At 45.7% G+C, this 22,569-nt stretch overlaps 1 protein-coding gene across 3 annotated transcripts in view; it reads right to left on the bottom strand.

Moving 5' to 3' along the window:
- Nucleotides 1–22,167, bottom strand: part of LOC141052269 (microtubule-associated serine/threonine-protein kinase 3-like) — a 53,253-nt gene extending 31,086 nt beyond the window's left edge. Inside the window, exon 1 of one of the 3 annotated variants that reach the window (XM_073549452.1) lies at nucleotides 22,013–22,167. In XM_073549452.1, the coding sequence (XP_073405553.1) occupies nucleotides 22,013–22,043 (31 nt within the window). In that variant the 5' untranslated portion in view covers nucleotides 22,044–22,167. The other 2 variants (XM_073549453.1, XM_073549454.1) reach the window with 2 other exon arrangements.
- Between the last annotated feature and the right edge of the window lie 402 nt (nucleotides 22,168–22,569).

Here is a 22,569-nt window from a genome sequence, read left to right as displayed (position 1 = left end):
AAAAGTGCGCAGCACAGGTCAAAGCGCAACTAGCGCACGGCCTGCGCACGATCTGCGCACCCTATGCTAAAGATAGGGTGCGCCGATCGCAGGCGCCGCTGTCCGCTAGTAGGCGGCGCTACAAGCAAGGGGCGGGCACGCCGGGCAGAGAGCCGGCTCGGGGGCGGAGCTACCCCCGGCCGTGCGCGCGCTGAAAATGCGCTAATGTGAAACCGGCCTAAGTGTGACAGTACCTTAAGATTAGCTGGAAAAAGCCAGCGACAGATTCCCTCCTATTGACACAGCCAGTTTTTAATCTTTTTTTTTTTCCGCACTTTTATCTCCTCCATTTCTTCCACAATGGAGGACTATATAAAGGAAAAAAAAAAGTTTCCCTCAAAGCCAAAGCTGTATGAGAGCTTGATTTTTGTGTGGGACAAATTGAACATTTTGAACACCACCATCCATTTTACCCCGATATGTACTGAAAAAGGGAAAACAAATTCCAATTGGAAGGAGATTGTGAAGAGAAAATGCTATTCAACCACTTTTTATTTTAGCTTTTAAAGTTAGTTATAACTAAGTTATATAGTCAAGTTCAATTGGGTGTTATCCGAGATGTGTCTCTGGGGTCGTGCATCTCTTCTCATGTGTGACGACACCGCATTTATTCTTAAAGGGAACCTGTCACCAGCTTTGACAGATATGAGATGCAAACACCACCTTTTAGGCCTGATATACAGCATTCTAGACCTGCAAGACAAGAAAATGCTTCTACTACACTCACCTGGGGGCGGTCCGGTCCGATGGGTGTCGATGTTCTTGGTCCAGCACCTTCCATCTTCTTGCGATGCTGTCCTTCTTGTGGAGTGTCATTTTGTCATCCACACAGGCTCCCCGGCAACGTGCTCCTGCGCAGGCGTAATTGTCTGACCTGTTGAGAGCATAGCAAAGTACTGCAATGTGCAGGTGACAGAAAAGGCCTAAGAGCAGCTGCGCACTGCAGTACTCTACTTTGCCCTAGTCAGCGCAGAGAAGTACACCAGCACAGGAGAAAGATGCAGAGGAGACCGTGCTGATGACATAGGGACACGTCATGCACATGGTGCAAGAAGGGGGGTGGGGAGAGACGGCGATTCTAAGATGGGAGGCGCTAGACCAAGAACAGACACCCCTCAGACCAGACCGCCCCACAAGCGGGTATAATAAAAGCTCCTTTCTTCTTACAGGTCAGGTTGGGGGCAGATCTACAGCATTACGGATTAAAATCTAATCTAGATGACAATGCATAGTGTCAAAAATACTAGACAACTATGCCCTTATATAGGGTTCAGAATTAAAGAAGTTCAATGCATTAAAATACATAAACCATATGGAAAAAAAATGCACATAGAAGAACAAAAATTATCAATAAAAAAAATATTTTATTAAGGAAACCATAAAAAATTTAACATGTATAATATAAATACTACAAAGGGATGGAAGGACAGGTGAACAAACAACAAAACTGATGGACCGCAGGTCAGAGGAATATAAAAGGAGTTCAAAAATGCCCTAGAAAACATCACATATACAAGGAGTAATTATACTGGCATGCACCAGGTAAAGAACAGTAGTCAGTCCATAAATTGATGTTACTCAGAGGTAAAGAGAAAATGCATAGGCATAGAGAACATAGTAGTTGTTTACCTCAGACCTGCGGTGCCACGGCCCCTACACGCGTTTCGGCTTAAGGGCCTTATTAAGGGGGAGTAGTGTATATATAGGCAATGGGTTAAAACGTCCACATAGAATAGCACTGGCATACCGCCAATAGCAGCAGACCACGCAGCAAACTATGTGGCCCAATGCTGTTAGCTGACCCTCCCTCTCCCATAATTTCCCCTCTGAAATCTGACATCTTAGCACAGAGGGTGCGATGCTGTGACTACAGCATGCCCTCTGAGGCGCTGGGGATTAGGACTGGCCTAGATCCACACAATTTTATGAGTACTGATGGCCAGCGACTGGCTGCAAGGTTACTATATAATGACCCTAAAGCCGATACATGGACCTCCTTAAGGGTACTAGTAGCCAACCCAAGTTCAAATCCCATCTGAAGGAACTTTAGGATGGGTCCAGCTGAAGGCTTGAGCCAATAGCTCTACACTGCTAGATGGAAGCCCTTCACTTGAGTGTGGAATACTGGCCCCTGCACAAGAAGGTCCAGAATGTCAGGCAGAATCCAAGGATCGGACACTGACCTTACTCTAAGGCTACTTTTACACTTACGGCTTTTTTTGCGGCCCGTATCGCCGCAATGTTTACGGTCTGCCACAGTAACGGGCCGCAAAAAGCTTGTGGATTGACATTTTTCATTTTTCCAATACTATGGAAATAGTATTGGAAAAAAAAGGCGTTCCGCAAAACCAGAAGTCACGGTGCACAGCAAAAAACGTCCGTTTGAAAATCAATGGGGCCACAAAGACAATCAGGGCCATGTCCGTATGCTGTGAAAAAGATTGAGCAAGCTCAATCTTTAATTACGGCTGCAAATACGGCCCTCACGGCTGTACGGTACACGGTGGAATTTTTGCTGACCGATTTTGCGGCCCCATAGAAATCTATTGGGGCCGCAAAAACACGGTAAGTGTAAAAGCAGCCTTAGTAGGAAAAACCCATGGTCTTTTTGGCCAGAAGGGGGGCATTTAGAAATCACTCTTGCCTGATCCTCCCTTATCTTCTTCCAGAATCATCGCTATTGGAGGAAAGGCATAAGCAATCCTGAAGTCTCAGGGAATATTGAGGGCATCTACCGCATATGGGATTTCACTTTGGGTCCAATGAACAGAATTTTTTTTTACCTTTCTGCTGTGTGTCAGCAAACAAAGCCATTTCTATTAAGCCCCATTGATGAACTACAGTATCTGCTGAAACACTTATGAGTTTAGGGCCCATTCCCCCAAGCTTCAACTTGTTGCTGCTTATAGAAAGTCTGCCCTGGTGTTCTCTGCCCCTTATGTGCAGTGCTGTAAAAAAGTGACAAAAGCAGAGCAATAGTCATCTGGAATATTTTGTTTGCTGCTTCCATTAGGGCGTGTTCCCCTTGGTGGTTGATATATGCCACCGCAGCATGATATGATGCGGACAACGCAACCCAGGATTTGATGGCCATCCTCTTGGGTAGTTTCCACAATCCCTGAACTGCATGACTCAGGTGTGCCACAACCCGAGAGGCTCGCGTCCGTTATGTCGTTTACTGGCCTTACCCATTGGACCCATTGGGAAATTTCCCATCTGCGTACCACATGGAGTGTCTGGCCATTAAAAAGAAAGATCCACCCTCCCTTCTGGTGATCTCTGTGCAGACAGGATTTCCCACTGGAGATGTCTGGTGTGGAACTGGGCCCATCTGAGTGCTGCAATGAAGGCTGTCAGGGTTCCCAACAAGGACATATAGAGCTTCCAAAGTTGTCCCTAAGGAAAGCTACAGCTGCCGAGACCAGGTTCACAACCTTGTCCACCTTGTCTTCGGTTAACAGGCCTGTAGTTCAGAACAAGTCCCAGGAAGGTCTGTACCCTGAAGGGTCTTAGTCTTGATTTTAGAGTGTTCACCATCCAGCCTAGATTTTGTGAGACTGCTGTAACCTCTTTCAACTGAGTAGCAGTGGTCTTCCGATCTTCCTACCATGGAGGAAGTAGTAGAGATATGGAAGTAAGACTGTGTCCCGGATACGTAGGAAGGCAGCCATCTCTGCTATCAATTTGGTGAACACCCTCGGAGCTACAGACAACTTGAAGGGGAGGGCCTTAAAATTGGAAAGATCTGACCTTTCCTTGAATGTATAGGGCCACTCAAGTATTTTTGATTGTCTGGATGGACTGGGATGTGATAATAAGCATCCATTAAGTCAACCACCATAAAACAGTTGTGGGGAAGAACATTTGTGGCCATATTCACAGACTCCATCCTGAAAGTGTGATTTTTTTTTTTATCCAGCGATTGAGACCATTCAGAATGAGCTTTTTTTTTTTTTAATCAAAAAGTTGGGGTGGGGAATAAAATCCCTTTTTTTTTGCCCAAAGACTCACCTAGGACCTGCTTCTCTACAGCAAGTTGTTGTTATGAATGACAGAATTCTGCCGTGTCAATTTTCACGCCTTTTCTTACTCTATCCAGGACCCAGGTGGTGGAAGAGATATTCTCCCAGGCCTGAATGAAGAGGGAAAGCCTTTCTGCTACTGTTGGCCTGGCGTCATTGCGAGGACTTTCTGGAAGAGGAGGAGGAACCGCTGAACATGAATCCGGACTCCCTTTCCCACTTCCTTCTTTCTCCCAAAGGACGTCACCTACTAAATTTCTTCCTTCGAAAGGAAGTCTTCCTCAACTCTCCTGAGAAACCAGGAAAGCTCCTTTTCTAGTATGTCACCTATCTTTTTCACCCAAACAAAAGTTGGCCATCACAGGCTATGGAGAACAACTTACTCTTCAATTCTAAGTCTCCAGGACAGCCTTTGAGCCACAAGGCCCATTAGACAGACCTAGCCTCAGAGTCAGTGGATGTGTCCGCTAGGAATGCTGCGGCTCCATGCAACAGGGGCAGGTTGGACAAGATCCTTTCCTTTGAGGTCTTGCTCTTAAACTGTTTCTCCAGCTGTTGTTGCCAAGCCATAAGGGGCTGTGGGTTAAAAGTTCTGGAGATTGTCAGCTTAAGCCCTCCTGCTGTCGCTTCCCATGTGTGTCTTAGATAAGTGTCAGCCTTCTTATCCAATGGGTCCCGGAGTACCTCTGAATCTTCAAAAAGGTTAGTGTTGATCCTTTTGATGATCTGGATACAGCGACATCAGTCCTAGGGACCTTGTCCCACAACTCTGAATCTTTCCTCAAAAAGATCTCCTTTTTGAGAACGAGGGCAAGGCACCAGTCCTCTAGTCTCCTCCACTATCTGCTGATGAGTGCCTGGATCTTACCACTGACTGTAATAGGGTTTTTACAGAGCCCTCTACTTCAGATCTAACAGACTTAAGGCTTGCTGCAAAGTCAGGGGGTTTCCTCATTAATGGTCCCATGGATTCAGTCGGAAAAGAGGTCCTTCCGCCAGTCCATTGCTAGGTTTTTGCATAGCGCACATGCACAATGTTACTCTCCTAGCGAATTAAACAATCAATAAGGGGCCTATTAACAAATGGTGACATTCACAAAGATCACTCCCCACACGCTGTCACTTAAGGGTATCGAATTCAGAAGCTGTTGTGGGATACGTAGTGTATCTTCTCTGGACACCGAGGAGTCTTGAGTGCATTGATCCTCTGACTGGGACGGCTGCTGCTCCTGCCACTCGGACGGCTGCCTTCCAGGTGTCCATGTTGATGGTGAATTGCTGCTGGTTGCCTGGGTCAATGATAACCGAATGGTGCACTGGAGCCTAAGTAACATTCTCCCCTCTGCTCTTCCCTTGAGAAGAGGGAGCCAGCTCCATCTTTTGGGTGACTCCCTTCCAGTTCTGACGATTGAAACCACCATTTGTTCAGGAACATTAGTTGTAGTCTTGCAAAAGGTGAAAGTACCGTAAGTGGATTTGGAAATTAAAATTGTCCCGTTCATATAGGGTCATCTACAGATTGAGAATCCATTTTTATTGTTGCATTCTGACTCAAGTATTTTGATTATATCTATAGAATATTGGATAATGAAGTATCCACAGCCATTCTACTGATGAATCCTACTTATTACAGTCAAATAAAAAGACGTAGTTACTTACCGATAACGGGATTTCTCAGAGCCCATGACAGCACCACGGAGAGGGGATCCGCCCTTCAGGGACAGGGAACCTACAAATAAAGAGGGTAGTACCTCTCCCTCACATCACTTGTGTTACAGAGCATCGGAGGACCTCCAAGTTAATGGCAGCAAATTATACACATTATCGTACTGCTTATCAAAAGAAAAAAAAAAACAAACAAAAAAAAACGTGTCTATACATAAACACACTGCAAGCAGTGAAAAAACGTGCTCACCACACACACGTGATGGGAGGGACAAAACGGGTGCTCTCACGGGCTCTGAGAAATCCTGTTATCGGTAAGTAACTATGTCTTTCTCTATCCCCATGATAGCACCACGGAGAGAACTACAGAGATTTGTAACTTAGAGAAGGACCACAGCCTGAAGAACCCTTCTCCCGAAGGTCAAATCAGAAGAAGAGGCTAGGTCCAGCCCATAGTGCTTAAAAAAAGGTGGAAGGTGATGACCAAGTGGTGGCTTTACAGATCTGTTCTATTGATACCTCTTGACCTTTCCGCCCAGGATGTTGCCATTGCTCTTGTGGAATGAGCTTTCAGACCCTCCGGGACAACTTTCCCACTGGATGAGTAGGCTAAAGCTATAGCATCTCTTAGGCCTCTTTCACACTTCCGTTTTTTTGGTCAGTTGCAATCCGTGAAAAAATGCAAAAGACGGATCCGTTTGCGTTTTGACACAACGTATGCCACCGGACCGTTGTTTTGACGGATCCGCTGGAGTCGGAAATTTAAAGGAACCGCAGGGTTTTGGGACAAGAAGAGACAAGGAGAGAGAATTTTTCCTGCCGCCAGAACAGGATTTGGGGTTAAATTTCTGGACAGGAAATTCTTCCGGGCATGCTCAATGTGAAAAAGCGGATCCGTGCAGAGAAAAAAACGTTTCATTGTCCGTCCACTCAAGTAAGCGGACGCCAAAATTTTGGCGGATCCGTCAAAAAACGGATCCAATGGATGACCATCCGTCAAAATCCGCCGCTAATGCAAGTCAATGCGAAAAAAACGGATCCGCCCAAAAAAATGGCGGCTCCATTTTTTTTTTTTGCAAAACGGCGGATTTTGACTGATGGAAACAAACGGAAGTGTGAAACAGGCCTTATCCTTCTCGCCAGGGTACTCTTGGAAGCCTTGAGTCCCTTTCTAAGCCCCTGAAAACACACAAGACATCCTTCCTTCCTACACTTCTGGGTGGATTCTAGGTACTGAACCAGACATCTCCTAACATCTAATGTGTGGAATCTTTCTTCTCCATTTCTGGGGTTATAGCAAAAAGGAAGGAAGGCCTACCTCTTGGGACCTATGGAAACAAGAAGCTACCTCTGGCACGTAGGCCGGGTCAGGTTTTAGAATAACCCTATCATCCAGTACTCGTGAAGGGAGGACCTGCAGATTAGGTCTGTATGTCGCTCACTCTCACAAGGAAAACCGTTATGTAGTGATATGATCTTGAGAGGGACTGAATCTAGAGGCTCAAATAGGGGACCTGTTAGCGCTGATAGGACCAAATTTAAATCCCAAGTGGGTAGATTTTGACTGACTACTGGTCTAGATCTTGCAGAGGCTCTGATAAAACGTGCCACCCACGGGTCGCCCGCTATATCCTGATTATAAAGTGCTCCCAGGGCTGCTATCTGTACCTTTAAAAAGTGCCGACTGCCAGGCCCTGTTCCAGTCCCTTCTGTAAGAACTCAAGAATCGCACTGATTGAGACTCCATCCTGGACTCTTGCCCCTGAGGTGGACAGGAATTTTTTCTAGGTCTTACCATAAGCTTTTGTGGTGACAGTTTTCCTACTCTTTAGTAGTGTAGAAACCAAATTCTCAGAAAAACCTCTCTCTCTGAACAGCGCCCCTTCAAATTCCACGCTGTTAAATGAAGGTTTGCTGTCCGAGGGTGGAACACCGCTCCCTGAGAAAGAAGGTCCGGAAGTTCCGGCAGAACCCAAGGATCGGTGATCGAAAGCATCCTCAGCCAGGAGAACCAAGTTCTTTTTGGCCAGAAGGGGGCTAACAATATTAGCCTTGTCCTGCCCTCCGTAGAACCTCTGGGATGAGGACAGTTGGGAGAAAGGCATATGACAGGCTCTGAGTCCATGGAATCATGAAAGTGTCTAGGGCCTGAGGATTCCCCCTGGGATCTAGAAAACAAAAAGCTTCTACCTTTCTGTTGTTGATGTTGGCAAACAGATCCATTACCGTGGCCCCCCACATTCCCACAATCTGCTTGAAAATGGACTGTTTCAATTGAGTGCGGCTCAGAAAGACTGCCTTCTGATTTTCCACCCCCCGAATGCGTAAATGCAGACAGGGACAGAAGATTGCTCTCTGCTAGTCTGAAAATCTTGGAAGTTACGTCCATTAGGGTCCGGAACCTGGTTCACCCCTGATGGTTTAAATAGGCCACTACTACCTGATTGTCCGAAAACACCCGGACATGATGACCCTGTAGAATATATAGAAAATCTGACAGTGCGTGACCCACTGCCCAAAGCTCTTTCTGGTTTGGGGATGCCTCGAGCTCTCAGCCTCTCCACACCCCCTGAGTAATCTTGTCACCCAGGTGAGCCCCCCATCTCGTGGGGCTTTCCTCGGTGGTAACCACTCGGGACACCACTGTTGCCTAGGAGACCCCTTTGGACAGGTTGCTGACATCTCTTCATCAATCTAGGGAATGAATAGTGGTTAAAAATAAAGTCATGTGGCCCCTTAGTGTGGCCTGGTTCTTTATAATGTCCCACTGGAGATCCCTGGTGTGGATTTGTGCCCATTGAACTGCTGGTAAACAAGCGAAAAGGGAACCCAGTAGTGACAAGGCCTTCCTCAAAGTCATGGAGGAGTTTTGTGAGGCTCTAGACACCAGGTCTATGACCTTCCCTTTTTTCTGAATTGGGAGTCGGCACTCCTTTTTCCGAGAGTCCAATATTAACCTCAGGAATTCCTGTACCGTGCTTGGCTCTAGCCTTGATCTTGATTTTTTTTAAGGTTTAGAAGCCAGCACAGATCTACTAGGGTATTCATCACTCTGTCCAGCTGCTCCCTGTAGTCTCAAGCCGAGTTGCTTGCTATCAAGAAATCATCCAGATAGGGGACTATCAAAATGTCCTGTTCCCTCAGATGAGCCATCATTTCTGCCAATAATTTGGTAAACACCCGGGAGGCTATTGATAATCCGAAGGGGAGGGCTCTGTACTGAAGTTCCCTGATCTCCCCTTTTATGGAAACAGCTAGCCTGAGGAACCTCTGGGATTCTTTGTGAATGGGGACATGATAGTTTGCATCGCTGAGATCCAGAACAGTCATGAAACAATTTGGAAACAGAATTTTGATGGTCGATTTTATGGATTCCATCTTGAAATTCTGCATTCTCACATCCATTTAGTCTACGTAAGTTTATGATTGTCCGATAAGACCCATTTGGTTTGGTCACCAGGAATAATGGGGAGTAGAATAGAATCCCTTCCTCTTTTCCTAGGGAGGGACTTCCTGAAGAACGGATTTCCTTACGAGGTCCATAACCTCGCATTCCAGGGCCATTTGTTCTGTGGAGATAACCTCAGGGGAGTTATGACAAAGTTCTGGGGGGGAGTGGAAGTCTATTCGAAGGCCCGTCCTCAGCAGATTCAGTATCATGGGGCTGTTCGAGATTTTCTCCCAGACCGGAAGGAAATGGGATAATCTTCCCCCCCACCCGGGAAAAACCCTCACTTTGAGGACTTTTCATCTCTGGAAGAATTTCCAAAGAGGAACCCTCTATCCTTCCTTTTCCCATCATCCCATCTATTCTGTTCCCTTGGCGGCTTTCTATGAAAATTTTTTGTTCCAAAAGGATTGTTTAAGTCAGAGTTTCCCAACTCCAGTCCTCAAGAGCCACCAACGGTTCATGTTATCAGGATTTCCTTACTATGGCCCAGGTGATAACTGCAGTACCTGCACAGGCAATAATTCCATCACCTGGGCAATACTAATGAAATCCTGAAAACATGACCTGCTGGTGGCTCTTGAGGACTGAAGTTGGGGTACACTGGTTTAAGTAATGGAGGGGGCAGGTTAGTGAATCCCTTCTTATCCCCTGCTTTTTGAAGGATATCGCCCAGTGTTTCCCCAAATAAAAATTTTCCCTCACATGGGATTGAGCATAGTTTATGTTTAGTCTGCAAGTCTTCCGGCCAGCACTTGAGCCGGAATGTTCTACGGGCCGCATTCGAGAGAGCCGCAGACTTGGACGTTAACCTGACTGAATCAACTGATTAGTCTGCCAAGAAAGCAGCTGCACCCTGAATCAAGGGAATGGATTCCAGTACTTTGTCCATGGGCACCCCATCCCACAGCTGTTTCTCTAACTGATTCACCCATATCATAAGGGATCTGGAGGCACAGGTAGCTGCTATGGCGGCCTAAGGTTATGTGCACGCCAGCCTTTCTAGAAAACACCGGCGATTGTCTAAACGCTGCGTCTAACATCATGTCCTCACTATATCTGAAACAGAACCTGTCAAAGACTGAACTCCTTGTGTTTCCTCCCTCTACTAATGTACCTATACCCGACATTGCCATTTCTGTGTGTGGTTCCACTATTACTCTCCAGCAACATGCCCGCTGTCTTGGGGTCATACTTGACTCCGAGCTTTCCTTCGCCCCCCACATTCGATCACTGGCTCGCTCTTGTCATCTGCACCTCAAAACCATCTCTAGAATTCGACCTTTTCTTACTTTTGACTCTGCAAAAACTCTGTTTCTCTTATTCATTCTCGTCACAACTATTGTAACTCTCTTCTAATCGGTCTCCCTCTTACCAAATTCTCCCCTCTCCAATCTGTCTTGAATGCTGCAGCCAGGATCATATTCCTCACCAATCGTTACACCGATGCCTCTACCTTGTGCCAGTCGTTACACTGGCTACCCATCCACTCCAGAATTCAGTATAAACTTATTACCCTCACCCACAAAGCCCTCCATAGCTCAGCACAACCCTACATCTCCTCCCTTGTTTCAGTATACCACCCTACCCGCACCCTCTGCTCTGCTGATGACCTGAGGTTAGCATCCTCAATAATCAGAACCTCCCACTCCCGTCTCCAAGACTTTACACGTGCTGTGCCAATTCTTTGGAATGCACTTCCCAGGTCAATACGATTAGTCCCCAATCCCCACAATTTTATGCGTGCCCTGAAAACGCATTTATTCAGACTGGCCTATCGCCTCAACACATTAACCTAATCTATCCCTGTGTGGCACAGCCAAAAGTTTTACCATGACCAGGTTCCCCGCATCATGTTCCCCACATGCTTTATGCATTCATTAGCCCTCTGTGTCTGTACTGTTACACACTTAACATTATGGCTGGTCCATACAATCAGGGCAACTGTTACCACCCACCTTTCGTGTCTACCTCTTTCCTCATAGACTGTAAGCTTGCGAGCAGGGCCCTCATTCCTCTTGGTATTTGTTATAATCTATGTGGTTATTGTTATGCTGTAATGTCTATTGTCTGTACAAATCCCCTCTGAAATGTAAAGTGCTGCGGAATATGTTGGCGCTATAGAAATAAAACTTACTATAATTTATTATTATTATGTGCACACGTGCGGAATTGCCATAGAAATTTCCGCGGAAATTTCGCAACTCCCTGCCACGGAATTCCCGCGTAAAAATAGCGTTTTGCAAGCGTAATTAGCTTGCAGAATGCTAGCGTTTTCCAAGCGATCTGTAGACTCGCTCGGAAAGCTGATTGACAGGTTGGTCACACTCGTCAAACAGAGTTTGACAAGTGTGAGCAACTTTTTACTATTGAGGCTGCCTATGCGGCATCAATAGTAAAAAGATAGAATGTTAAAAATAATTAAAAAAACAAAATCGTGATATTCTCACCTTCCGGCGGCCCCTGCAGCCTTCACGATCCTTGCGATGCTCCCGGCGAGTCCTGGTCCCAGTGGTGCCTTACAACAATGACCCCAGATGACGTAGCATCACGCGAGACCGCTACGTCATCACAGGTCATTGTCGCAAGGCATCACTGGGAACGGGACTTGCCGGGAGCATCGCTGAAGCCTGGGATGGCTGTGGGGGCCGCCGGAAGGTGAGAATATCACAATTTTTTATCTTAACCCTTTTTTTTTTTTTTTTTTTTTATTTAAACAGGGATATGGTACCCACGGCCTGGAGGAGGGTCTCCTCTCCTCCAGACCCGGGGTACCATTCGCACATTTTCCGCTTACTTTGCACATGGTGGGCATAGCCACATGTGGAAAGCAAGCGGAACAATGCATTCCTATGTGTGCGGAATTCCTGCAATTCCGCACAAAGAATAAGCATGCTGCGTATTTTTCCGCGATGCGATTCCGCAGGGGAAAAATAGGCAGCATTAGCACAGCAAGTGCGGAATGCCATTGAATTCAATGCGTTGTGGATTTTTAGTGTTTTCACGGCGAGAAAACGCGGCAAAAACGCTAAAAATCCACACGTGTGCACATAGCCTAAGACTTCCCCCGGCTGCTTCCCATGCCCCTTTAAGAAAGGTGTCAGCTTTCTTGTCCGGGGGAGTCTTTCAATGTTCCTATGTCCTCAAAGGGGATGGCAAATTTTTGTTTAGAGGCCTTGGCCACTGCGACATCAAGCTTTGGGGCTTCATCCCACGATGTTGATGCCTCATCCTCAAAATAGGCATTTCCTTTTAAGGGATGGTACCGTCGAATTTTTCCTGTCGGTTTCTCCGTTTTTGTTTAGGAGAAAAGCTTTACGCCTCTTCTGGCCTAACCCCCCAAACATTATGTACTCCACTGTTTTGTCAAGGCGAGGGTCTATTACCCCCATGGTAGAGCTCACTGCTTTTACCAGGGTATCTACTTCGTCTAAGGGGAAGCAGTGACGCCCCCTTTTTCATTGTCCAAGGATTTGTCTGATACACCTGAGCCTATGCCCCTGGAGCTAGAGGAATAAGACTGGGAGTATACAATGGTTTGAGCAGCACGGTGGTTCAGTGGATAGCACTGCAGCCTTGCAGCGCTGGAGTCCTGGGTTCAAATCCCACCAAGGACAACATCTGCAAGGAGTTCGTCTGTTCTCCCTGTGTTTGCGTGGGTTTCCTCCCATATTCCAAAGACAAACTGATTGGGCTCACAATCTAAATTCCCTATCGGGGACAGTGATGAAAATGTGTGCAAACTGTAAAGAGCTGCAGAATATGTTAGCGCTATAAAGATTATTATTAAAACAAAGATTATCATTATTATTCCCTCCTAACCTTATCCCCATTTGAGGGAGTAAGGCTAGTTTCACACTAGCGTTATCTGGCGCAGCGCAGGGCCGCCGTTTAGCTCCGCCCCCGGCTGCACCCCCTCCGGTCAGCTCCTCCTAGGATCGCATGATGCTGCATGCGATCAGCGTACCGTATATTTAGCGTTGGGTACGCTGACCGTGCGCTGGTCTGATTTTGCTGGCGCTGTGCCCAGCGCACAAAAACACGCTGCTGCATTTTTGTGTGCTGAGCGCAGCGCCAGCAAAATCAGACCAGCGCACGACCAGCGTACCCAACGCTAAATATACGGTACGCTGATCGCATGCAGCATCATGCGATCCTAGGAGGAGCTGACCGGAGGGGGTGCAGCCGGGGGCGGAGCTGAGCAGCGGCCCTGCGCCCAAGAACGCTAGAGTGAAACTAGCCTTAAAGGCACTTTTGACCTCGGATCTCAGCTCAGACGAAATCTGGGGTTTGCTCGCCTAGCACTTGTCCTATGCAAGAATGAAAAACCTTATCCCAGGACGCAGGTAATGCTTCATCTTTCCCGATCTCTTCCTTCCCTAAAAAGGCAGGGAGGGGAACCCCAATTACAATGGTGAACTTTCACGAAGATCGCTCAGATGCAGCCGCAGGTACCAGTTCCGGAGGAGGGGTAGGATCTAGTTAAGGGCTTCTAGGAGATGGTGTATTGTCCATTGTGACAGAATTTCTGCTGAGCTGTGTAGAGTGGCTGCTGGATTGTCCACATCTCTTGTCTGCAGAAGGATATATAAGGATAGTTTTACACTAGCGTTTTGAGGCGCAGCGGACGTTCGCCGTGAACCTCCTCCCCCCTGCCGCGCCTCCTCCGGTCAGCTCCGCCTATGGGCGCATGACGCTGCATGCCCTATCTTTAGCATTGGGTACATGCAGGACGTTAGAGGAATGCTAGGGTAGGGAGGTGCCGGACAACGGCCGTTTCGCGATTACTCGCCCTCTAACGTCCTGCATGTCCACATATCTATTGATGGAATTCATGTGAAATAAAGACGCAGTTTTTCAGCTATATTGGTGAGTGCTGCATATTTCTCCATTTGTCGCTTCACATTGAAATATTCATGTTTTTTCATGCAAGCACCTCCGTTTTTTGACTGAAATATATACCGCAATACTTCCGATAAATAGCTCCGTCTGTTCATGTGGTGATTTGTGTGCCCTAGTATGCTGTTCATCTGTTTGCTCTTTGCTGGGATTAAAGATAGGGTACGCAGGTCACATGCAGAGTAATGCGCCCATAGGCGGAGCTGACCAGAGGAGGCGCGGCAGGGGGCGAAGCTTCATGACGAGCATCCGCTGCGCCTCAAAACGCTAGTGTGAAACTAGTCTTAGCCTGCGACTTTTGTTGCTGCTGATGGAGGTGCTGCTGCTGTTGCTCGCTGTCCTCCCATGATTCACAGGGATTGCATGCAGCAGGAGCGTTTGCACACTTTCCCCTTTTTGAATATACCACCTGGTGTCCTGCGCTCACTTCCGGTCCGCCGCTCTTCCTGCGGTAGCGTCACTGGAGAGCGCCTCAGCTGCTCATGCGCTGGCCAGGAACCCCCGCTTTACTTCCGAAGCGGCAGCCATCTTCCTTCACCTTTAGGTGCGCACGCTGCCCCGCGCGCGCACCCTCGGAAAAGCCCCTGCCTCCCAGGGCTGTGGAGTCGGAGTCGTGGAGTCGGAGTTAGTTTTGGTCGGAGTCGGTAGAAATGTACCGACTCCAGCTTTAAAACAAATGTATTAATATTTCATAATTGAACTTTCATATGAATTTTATAAATGTTACTCAAATATATATGTTCTATCAAACTATGAACAACAGTGATAAGCAGTTCTGCTGGAGATAGACACACTTCTTACTTCTTGTGTGTCACTGTTCTCCACTGCCCTTATCTAATCTTATACTTGGTTAACCTCATGCTGCCCCAACCCCCCTACTTATAATGTATGAAACTGAAAATGTGTTGCAAATTCTTAGTAGTAAAGCTCCTCCTCTAGACTAGATCATACTAGGTGTGCGTCTTCCAAGCATCTCACAGCTGCCTGCTACTCAGAAGAGGAAGACTGTAAAGGGCATGTCACACTAAGAGATATCGCTAGCAATATCGCTATAACTAGTGACGTTATAGCGATATTGCTAGCGATAGCTCTGTGTCTGATACCTACGACCGGCTCCCCCGCTGATTATCGCTGATCGCGCGAGAACGTTCAGGACCGTTTCTCGTCGTCAGCTTCCTGCTGTGAAGACGAGCGACGCGTGGAGCCGGGCGGGAGGATGCAGGATCGCCTGGTGTGACAGGTAAGTAGCGACCCCCATCCCCAGCAATGTCGCTGGTGAGATCTGCCTGTGTGGCAGCTCACTAGCGACCACTTAGCGATGCACCAGCGATCCTGACCGCGTCATATCGCTGGTCGGGATCGCTGGTACATGGCTAAGTGTGACAGTACCTTAAGAAGTATTATCCTTTCAACAAACTTTGCATCAGTTAACTGTGAGTACATGAGGAATAATAACAGTATTACTGACCACTATATCAGTTGTACGACCTGGCAATAATTTTGTACAATTGTTTTTAGGAAAAACAATTGTCATTTGGATTGTGAATGCAGAATTAAAAACCTGAGAATGTCAAAGAAGCATCACATTAAATCAGTTGTATTTGAACATTTCACCATCACTCAAGATAGAAAACATTATGTCTGTCAGTGTATGACAAATGATCCAGACGAAAACAAATGCTGTGAAGCCAAGATGAGTGCATATTCAGGCAAAGATAAAAATGCTCCTACCAGAGCTTCTAATCTAAAGAGACATTTACAGCGCTTTCATCCAGAAGTACTGAAAGCAGTGGATGAGAAAGACTGCATCCAAACCAATGAACCAGTGCCCAGCTCTTCCAACCAAACAAAGGAGCAGAGAACTTTGCAGCCATCAGTTGCAAGATATTTTGTCAGTGACAAAGTTACTGTGACAATGACAGTAGATACATTTAAAAAACAGATCATAGAGCTTGTTGTAAAGGATAGTGTGCCTATTTCATTATTTTCATGACCAGCTTTTGTGTCTGAATGGGGAAATGGCCCGCAAGCTTGGTGTTTCTCTGGAGAGAGAGAGTATTAGAAAATTAGTAATCGAAGAAGCTTTTAAACAAAAGGAAGAACTTAAAAAACTCTCAAGGGACGCTTTGTTTCTTAAAATGGATGCCTGCACACGTCACAGAGTGAACTATTTTGCCATCAATGTCCGATTTGTTTGTCACAAAAATGAAATAGTTACCAAGACATTGGCAGTAAAAGACACCAAAGCTCATCACACCAGTGAGTTTCTCCAGGTCTTGGTGGAAAAGGTTCTGCAAGACTATGAACTTAAAAAAAAGCAAGTTCTTTCTGTCGTAACTGACAATGCTTCAAATATGATAAGTACTATTAAGCTAATGAATGAGAGTAATGATGGTGACCAGCAGCTAGAAGAACATTCTGGGTCCACAGACACAGAAATGTTTGAAATAGAGGAACACAGTATTGTAACTGAGGAGCAAACTGAAGTTGCTTCAGATGAACAGCAACATGATAGTGTAGATGATCTTGTTGAAACTGTGTCAATATGTTCTTTCATTCATCACATGCGCTGTGTTGTGCATACGCTACAGCTGGCTATAAGAGACAGTCTGCAAGAAGGACATGCTGCTGCACTGATTGGCAAGGTGAGAAAATTGGCTACTGTTGCCAGAACCCCTAAAGTTGACTCAATTTTGAAGAGACGTGCTGGAAAAGGGGCAATTATTGATCAAGCCACACGATGGGGCAGTACTTAATGATTCAGCGCTTGGTTGAACTGAAAACCTTTCTTGTAGACATGGCTAACCCTCAACTGACGCTAAATGAAAGTCAGTGGAATCAGGTGACTGAGCTGGAAAAATTGCTAGAGCACCCATTTACAGTGACTAAAAAATTACAAGCAGAGGACTTAACTCCAGGTATTTTCTTAAAGGAGTGGAAGAACCTGATGTTTCGCCTGTCCCAAAGAGGAGGGTTAATTGCAAGTGGCATTGCTACATCAATGAAACGGAGAGAGGAGCTACTATTACAAAATAACATTCTTTTGGCAGCTGTTTATGTAGACCCAATGCATCGGATTCTTCTAGATGATCAACAGCTAAGTAAAGGAAAAGAAGCTCTGTTTGAAATAGCAGTAAGGATGAAAGGGTTGCAGAACAGTCAGGAGGAACAAGAAGAATTTGGTCATCCTGCCACATCTTCACCCTCATCATCAACTGATGAAGAATTTAATTTCAAAAAATATTTGGATCACAAGGACCGTGCAAAGCGTTCCCGCATAGAAGAAGAGTCATCCCCATCAAGGAACACAGCCAGTACATTTCAGCAGAATTTTTCATGTGCACTAAAAGAAATTGAGAAATTTGACCGTTCATCAAAAATAACAGTGCAACAAGCGATTCCTCTATCCTGACATTGTCAGAGATGTTGCCCGAGTGGTTACTGCTTTGCCACCAACACAAGTTAGTGTAGAGAGGTTGTTCTCTGCTCTCAAAATAATTAGATCAGATTTGAGGGCATCCATGAAGGAGGATCTGACAGAGGCAATACTTTTTCTGAGGACAAATTTATAGATTTCTTCTTATTATCTGCATAAGTGTTTATTGCATATTTACTTACAGTTTAGAAAAGTTTATAAAAGTTATTTGCTATATTCTAATTGTATTCTAATAAATGTAGTTTTTGCTCTAAGTGGTCTGATTACTTATATGATGGTGACAAACTGAATAAGTACGATGTTTAATATTTTACAGCAGTAAATTTGTTGTTATGAATTGGCCATTTATGAAGGAGTCGGAGCCGGAGTCGGAGCCTGATAAAATCCAGGAGTCGGAGTCGTAACTGTGGCTTACCGACTCCACAGCCCTGCTGCCTCCTCTCTGGAGCGGTGGCCGCGCTACTCTCCCCCCGCTCAACCTGAAAGACCCCCTCGGACCCAGCGGTGGTGGCTTCAGGAACTGCACCAGCCGTGGCAGGGGCCACCCCGCTGCCGGAACCCAGACTGACGGGCCCTGGATCTTCATCCTGCATTCTGCCAAGTACCACAGGAACTGAAGGTTCCCCATCAGGGACAGGAAACCAACTGAAGTGAGGAAGAGGTACCGCCCTTTTTATCTGTAGGTTCCCTGTCCCTGAAGGGCGGATCCCCTCTCTATGTGGTACTGTCATGGGAGATAGAGAAATGTCATTCCATTGTAGAAGCTTGTGAACCAATTAGAATTGTTTTCAGCACTTTAACCCCTTAGCAACCGCCGATACGCCTTTTAAAGGCGGTAATTAAGGGTACTAAAACCACAGCGCCGTGAATGATCAACAGAAAATAAAAGAGAATAAATTAATCCGACCATAAAAGTCCCAATACATCAAAAAATGGTGAAACAAAAATTTTATTAGGATCAAGTGACAACAAATAGAATAACAAACCAATGTCATAAAAACATAGAAGTTAAAAAAAATAAATAAATAAATAAAAACAAGGGGTGCACACCCAGAAAGGTACTGACTAATGTCCTGAGGGGAGGGTAGTAAAGTCAGGATAAAGTAAAGCAGTATCTAAGTTGAAGCCCATAGAAATTGGCATATTAACCTCTTAGCGACCGCCGATACGCCTTTTAACGGCGGTAATTAAGGATACTAAAACCACAGCGCCGCTAATTTACGGCGCTGTGGATAAAGTGAATAACGCCCCCCAGTGTCAGATTTTCTCCGGGGTCACGGCTGCCGGGGGTAGCTGAGACCCCAGAGAACATGAATTGGTCGGTTTTTACAGACCCCACTTTTGCGATCGCCGTTAATAACCCTATAACGGCGACCGCAAAAAAAAAAAAAGCCGCGACTTTAAATTGTATTTCTCTTTCCTCTGATGTGATCGCACATCAGAGGAGAGAGAAAGAGGGTCCCCGATCACCCCCCGGTACCTCTCCGTGGTCCTCTGTCCACTCCCGGTGGTCCTGCGTCCCGCCGACGTCCTCCGGTGGACGCCGCCGACGTCCTCCGGTGGGCGCCGCCATCTTGGATCCGGGGAAAATGGCGGGCGCATGCGCAGTGCGCCCGCCGAGAATCTGCCAGCTCCAGCTGGCAGATTCCATTCATTCATTTTGATCACGGAGATAAACTATCATCGTGATCAAAATAAACAAAATAGTACATAATCCCCCCGTTTATCACCCCATTAGTTAGGCCAACATAACGAAAAAAAGAAAAAAAATTTTTTTCAGTTTTCTGCTAGGGCAAACTAGGATTAGGGTTATGTTGGGGTTAGGGTTTGGAGCAAGAATTGAGGCGTTTCCACTATTTACCAACTTTGGGGGTCTAAAAAAAAAAAAAAAAAAAAATCACTTTTGTGGAAATAAGAAAGACTATTTTCACGGCTCTGCGTTTATAACTTCTGTGAAGCGCTTGGGGGTTCAAAGTGCTCACCACACATCTAGATAAGTTCCTTAGGAGGTCTAATTTCCAAAATAGGGTCACTTGTGGGGGGGTTTCCACTGTTTAGGCCCATCAGGGGCTCTGCAAACGAAACATGATGCCCGCAGACCATTCCATCAAAGTCTGTATTCCAAAATGGCACTCCTTCCCTTCCAAGCTCTCCCATGCGCCCAAACAGTGGCTCCCCCCCACATAAGGGGTATCAGCGAACTCAGGACAAATCGTACAATAACTGTGGGGGTATGATTTCTCCTGTTACCCTTGTAAAAATAAAAATTTGGGGGTGAAAAGATCATTTTTGTGGAAAAAAAAAATGGATTCCTTATTTTCACGGCTCTACGTTATAAACTTCTGTGAAGCACTTGACGGTTCAAAGTGCTCACCACACATCTAGATAAGTTCCTTAATGGGTCTAGTTTCCAAAATGGGGTCACTTGTTGGAGTTTTCCACTGTTTAGGCACATTAAGGGCTCTCCGAACGCAACATGGCATCCGATCTCAATTCCAGCCAATTCTGCATTGAAATAGTCAAACGGCGCACCATCCCTTGCGAGCTCTGCCGTGCGCTGAAAAAGTGGTTTACCCCCACATATGGGGTATCGGCGTATTCAGGAGAAATTGTACAACAAATTTTGTGGTTGATTTTCTCTTTTAACACTTGTGAAAATAAAAAAAATTGGTTCTGAAGTAAATTTTTTGCAAAAAAAAAGTTAAATGTTAATTTTTTCCTTCCACATTGCTTTTAGTTCCTGTGAAGCACTTAAGGGTTAATAAACTTCTTGAATGTGGTTTTGAGCACCTTGAGGGGTCTAGTTTTTAGAATGGTGCCACTTTTGGGTATTTTCTGCCATGTACACCCCTCAAAATGACTTTAAATATGATGTGGTCCCTAAAAAAATGGTTTTGTAAATTTTGTTGTAAAAATGAGAAATCGCTGGTCAACTTTTAACCCTTATAACTTCCTAACAAAAAAAAAAAATTTTGCTTCCAAAATTGTGGTCATGTAAAGTAGACATGTGGGAAATGTTATTTATTAAGAAATTTTTGTGACATCTCTCTGATTTAAGGGCATAAAAATTTAAAGTTTTAAAATTGCAAAATTTTCGCCATATTTCTGTTTTTTCATAAATAAAAACAAGACATATCGAAGAAATTTTACCACTAACATGAAGTACAATATGTCACGAAAAAACACTCAGAATCAGCGGGATCCATTAAAGCGTTCCAGAGTTATAACCTCATAAAGGGACAGTCGTCAGAATTGTAAAAACTGGCCCGGTCATTAAGCTGCAAACTGGCTCTGTCGCTAAGGGGTTAATATAGAAATGTCACCTTCTGAACAGTTTACTGATTGCATGTTGAAGTGACACAGGCTCCCTTCTTTCCTGAAGCTTTTACCGCATCAACATGTGCCAGCCCTTAGGTTTTTCAGATTTCATCCATGCAATTTTCTCATTATAACATCACTCACACTACTAGCAAGTTAATTCTTATTAATACAATATACCTCAAAGCAAAAAACACACAAAAAAAGAAAAAATATGCTCATCGTCTAACCAAGCTGGATTTTGCACACGTCCGATATTTGCTGGAGTGTGCCTTGGGCAGGCAGGTGGGAGTCCCACTCATGTGGCTGTACCCATGACCAGGACTCTGGACCCACACTTACATCTCCTCTCGCGCTGCTGGGATGTATTTGTGTTGTGCTGGGTTTACACCATACGTCACATGAACATTATCACTCTTGTTGGCCGAGACCGTTCTAAGGAGGAGAATCATTGACATGACGGCAAGCATGGAAAGGGGCTTTTGCTGAAACGTGCATCAAGGCGAGCACCACACCAACATGTGGATCACTTTAGATAATCCTACCAGTGCTAGCTTTAGGCTATGTGCCCACGATCTGGAACGATCAGCGGATGTTCGCTGTATCAAAAGCGATGCTGTCTACTGAAACCAGGTAAATGAGCATGTGATCACTGAACCCTGGGGATTTACCGCACTCGATACATTCTATTGGATTCAACTTATGTTGCGGAGACAAGCATCTCAGAAACTGAAGTGCCGCGGTTCTGAAAGGCAGACCAGTGTCCGCGGGGGATCCACAGGCGCACATGCATTCATAGTGCACATGGATTCTCTAGAAATCCCCATCTATGCTGTAACATCCGGCCGCTGCATAAACACACAATAGACACTTACTGGACATTGCAATTACTATAAAATAAAAGGAAATTGGATCAAACACAACATAGAACCAGTGACATAGGTGCTAGGTGGATGAATAGTAGAACGTGTGAAAAATTGTCAAAATACATAAATATAAAGGCCAAAGGAGCCGCACCCTGAGGGCACAGCCAGCCCCATCCACTACATAGACATAGTCCAGACTATGCTGGGCTGGCCAGAGATGTAGCCGCCATGTGAGGAACTTGCTAGCATACAATTACTGAGGCGCTAGTAATGAGAAGCCACACACACCAGCACATTACCACAGGAACAGAAGAAATACCTGCGTGCAAAGACTGTCCTGGAGCAACCATATACAGCAGCTCCACCCCACCATGCACTTCGTCCAGCTACTTCCGGTGCGCAGCACGCCGAAGTGGCCAGTAAGAAGCTGGAAAAACGATCACGTGACGTAGGCAGGGCATGTGTAAAAGGAAATTGTACTGTGCCTGCGGCGTACAAAGAACCGACTCCGGGCTCATAAAGTCATGTGACTTCCGGTTTCCGGCTGGTGGAACGCATGCACGCGGTGTCGCCTAGGTGACGGAGAACAACGGTGCGTAGCAACAACCACAGGACTTCCGAAATCAGTAGTATGGAATGGGAGGCGGCAGGCGCATGCGCACACAGGAGCCTAATGAGCCACATAATGCAGATATAAGTAATGTATTTGTAAAAATGAAGCATTGTGTGGCCATATGACCACATAGCAGTGTTATCAGTGATTGCTAAAATACAGTAATAAGCACATAGATAATTATGACAGTACACTATGTGATAATGATGATGTATATATGTCACAGTACAGTGTTAGGCTACTTTCACATTAGCGTTTTTTAG

This window comes from Dendrobates tinctorius, unplaced genomic scaffold (assembly GCF_039654945.1).
Source record: "Dendrobates tinctorius isolate UK_male_01 unplaced genomic scaffold, ASM3965494v1 ptg000159l, whole genome shotgun sequence".
NCBI lineage: Eukaryota > Metazoa > Chordata > Amphibia > Anura > Dendrobatidae > Dendrobates > Dendrobates tinctorius.
The sequence above is the reverse complement of the archived record's forward strand: the minus strand, read 5'-3'. Positions and strand labels throughout refer to the sequence as shown.